At 32.3% G+C, this 2,845-nt stretch overlaps 1 protein-coding gene across 1 annotated transcript; it reads right to left on the bottom strand.

Annotated features, from left to right (window-relative positions):
* Positions 1-261: 261 nt before the first annotated feature.
* Positions 262-2,208, bottom strand: LOC106477497 (condensin complex subunit 2-like; the record flags this gene model as incomplete). Its single annotated transcript, XM_013938053.1, has 3 exons — positions 262-378; positions 1,247-1,479; positions 2,081-2,208. Coding segments are annotated over 3 exons (478 nt in total), but the record flags the coding sequence as incomplete, so codon positions are not given.
* Between the last annotated feature and the right edge of the window lie 637 nt (positions 2,209-2,845).

Below are 2,845 nucleotides of genomic sequence, written 5' to 3'. Positions count from 1 at the left end.
TAAGACTGTTACTCAGTAAAATATGCCATTGTTATTGACATATCATAGATGTTGACATGTTGTTCGGTAGTATTGTAAACCTCAGTTATGAAACTACAACATGTTTACATGCTTATCTTTCTTTAAGACTATGTTTACATGCTTATCTTTCTTTAAGACTGTTACTCAGTAAAATATGCCATTGTTATTGACATATCATAGATGTTGACATGTTGTTCGGGAGTATTGTAAACCTCAGTTATGAAACTACAACATGTTTACATGCATGTCGTTTTCATTGTCTAAGCCCCAATCTTTGCTGGGGGACGGTACGTTGTCCGGATCAAAGGCCAACTCTGATTTCCGTTCTCCGTCGGCATTTCTTAATTTTGATGAGAGCTGTAAGTTGAATGAAAATGTTGTACTGAAGGATACTGTTTAAATCAGAGGTGAAATGATACGATACCAAACATTACTATTCATGGATGTGTCTATCAAAACCTAGAACAGTTAATTGTTTTAGTGAAACAACAACACAGTTGTATACTTTATGTATATAAACTATAAGAACAAGTCTGAACATCCAACACTGTGAACCAAGCAACGGTTTACAATACTACCAAACAACATGTCAACATCTATGATATGTCAATAACAATGGCATATTTTACTGAGTAACAGTCTTAAAGAAAGATAAACATAATATTTGGCCTTAAAGTAACGAAGAAAAAGAAGCTTCCATTAATGTAGACAGTATAAATGGCTATGGTTTATGATTCTCCTTGTTTATAACTTAAATACGTAATTCTACAGCCAGTTTTCTGTAAACAAAACAATTTCATCTGCACAGCACCATAGTTTGTACTGTACCTTACGGGCTGAACTGACGGTCTAGAAGACTTGAAACACGCATCCCGTTTCTCGACCATACTGGACACGGTGGCATCGGTGTCGTGCTGATGCATCTGTTCAAAATGTGTATTTTCATCCCCAAAATGATCATTATCCCCCCCATCAAATATTGTATCTTCCTAAAGACATTTTAAACTCACCAGTTCATTGTGGAACTGAATTATAAAGACATTTTAAACTCACCAGTTCATTGTGGAACTGAATTATAAAGACATTTTAAACTCACCAGTTCATTGTGGAACTGAATTATAAAGACATTTTAAACTCACCAGTTCATTGTGGAACTGAATTATAAAGACATTTTAAACTCACCAGTACATTGTGGAACTGAATTACAAAGACATTTTAAACTCACCGAAACATCTGGTTTTGAAAATAGCTTCATCAACTTTTTAATGTCGTAGTGCAAGTCTTCTGGCAGTGTTGTTTTTTCTTTGTCCCACTGTTGAAGAGTTTTTTTAACAAGTTTCATGGGTTTTTTACTTGTAGCGAACAATTCATCAAAATTCTTTTCTTCATCATAGTTTAACCTCAAAGGTGGCTTCTTTGCTCTTTTCTTTTCCTCATTTTGCTGAACATTAAATTTACCTGTGAACAACATTTAATAAAAAGAGCTAAAAGTAAATGATAATACCTTTCTAAAACTATTTATTGCCTTTATATTATTAACAAACAACATTTTTAATACTTATTGATATTCTGTACGTTATGCCATTCATAATTGCATTAATTTTAAAGCTCCTACTACCTGACAAGTTTTGGTTGAATTAGAAATTATTATGGTAATAGGCTTACAACAATGAAGACTTCTTAGAAATATACTTTTCATATATAGACACAGGACACCTACTTATAGACTTTTCAAAACTATCAGTAATAAGCAGTAGTTTGCACACAGTTCAATTAGCGAGGTGAAAATGTGTTAAAAATCAACCACTAAATTTGTATCACTAAAGTTAGTGAACTAAGACTGTACGTTCCCCATCACCACTGTTAATTTTTTTTTAGTTTCTCTGGAGATATTAAATTATAAAAGAAACATCTATACCCGACCAATAGTTGTCACAATAATTCCTTAGATATTTTTTTTTGTCAAAGAAAAGTGTATCACATTTCTGAATGTATATAATTATCGTTTTACTTTGTTTGTTGACCTGAAAAACTGACCGTCACTACAAGTTATGTTTACCTTTAGTAAATGGTCTAATATGCCAGTGGTTTGGGCCTGCCCATGCTGAGATCAAGTTGTGGTCAAAGTAAGAGTAATCGGAAGGGGCATCAGCCAACATCTTCACCAATTGATCAACTGATTCCAACCTACATGAAAAACCAACAAAGTCAATATAACAAAACTATTTCCAGCCTAAAAAAAAAGAACAATACAATTAAAGTTACAAATTAAGTTTTTTGAGACTAATAGTTGAACAGTTAATATCTTATAGTGGTCAGTCATTTTCTACCTATAAACAAACATAAGTTTGAAGATAACTTAAATGGTTAATGAAAAAAGAAAAAAAACTATTATAAGTTTAAAATAGTAACAAATGTACAACTAGCTTCTGTCGTCATAAGGTCAAGCCGTGTTCAAATTTATCGGATCAAAGTGGGTTTCTCGTCATCAAACGTAAGATTACAAATCAAACTGGTATAATCTAGTTGTTGGTAAGTTCACTTCTAGAGCAGCTGTTTTAGTACAGAAAGTGTAATTCAGTTCCACAATGAACTGGTAAGTTTAAAATGTCTTTATAATTCAGTTCCACAATGAACTGGTGAAGTTTAAAATGTCTTTATAATTCAGTTCCACAATGTACTGGTAAGTTTAAAATGTCTTTATAATTCAGTTCCACAATGTACTGGTGAGTTTAAAATGTCTTTATAATTCAGTTCCACAATGTACTGGTGAGTTTAAAATGTCTTTATAATTCAGTTCCACAATGAACTGGTAAGTTTAAAA

The sequence above is a fragment of the Limulus polyphemus genome, unplaced genomic scaffold (assembly GCF_000517525.1).
Source record: "Limulus polyphemus unplaced genomic scaffold, Limulus_polyphemus-2.1.2 Scaffold16526, whole genome shotgun sequence".
Lineage (NCBI taxonomy): Eukaryota > Metazoa > Arthropoda > Merostomata > Xiphosura > Limulidae > Limulus > Limulus polyphemus.
This window is presented reverse-complemented; position numbering and strand designations above follow the sequence as displayed.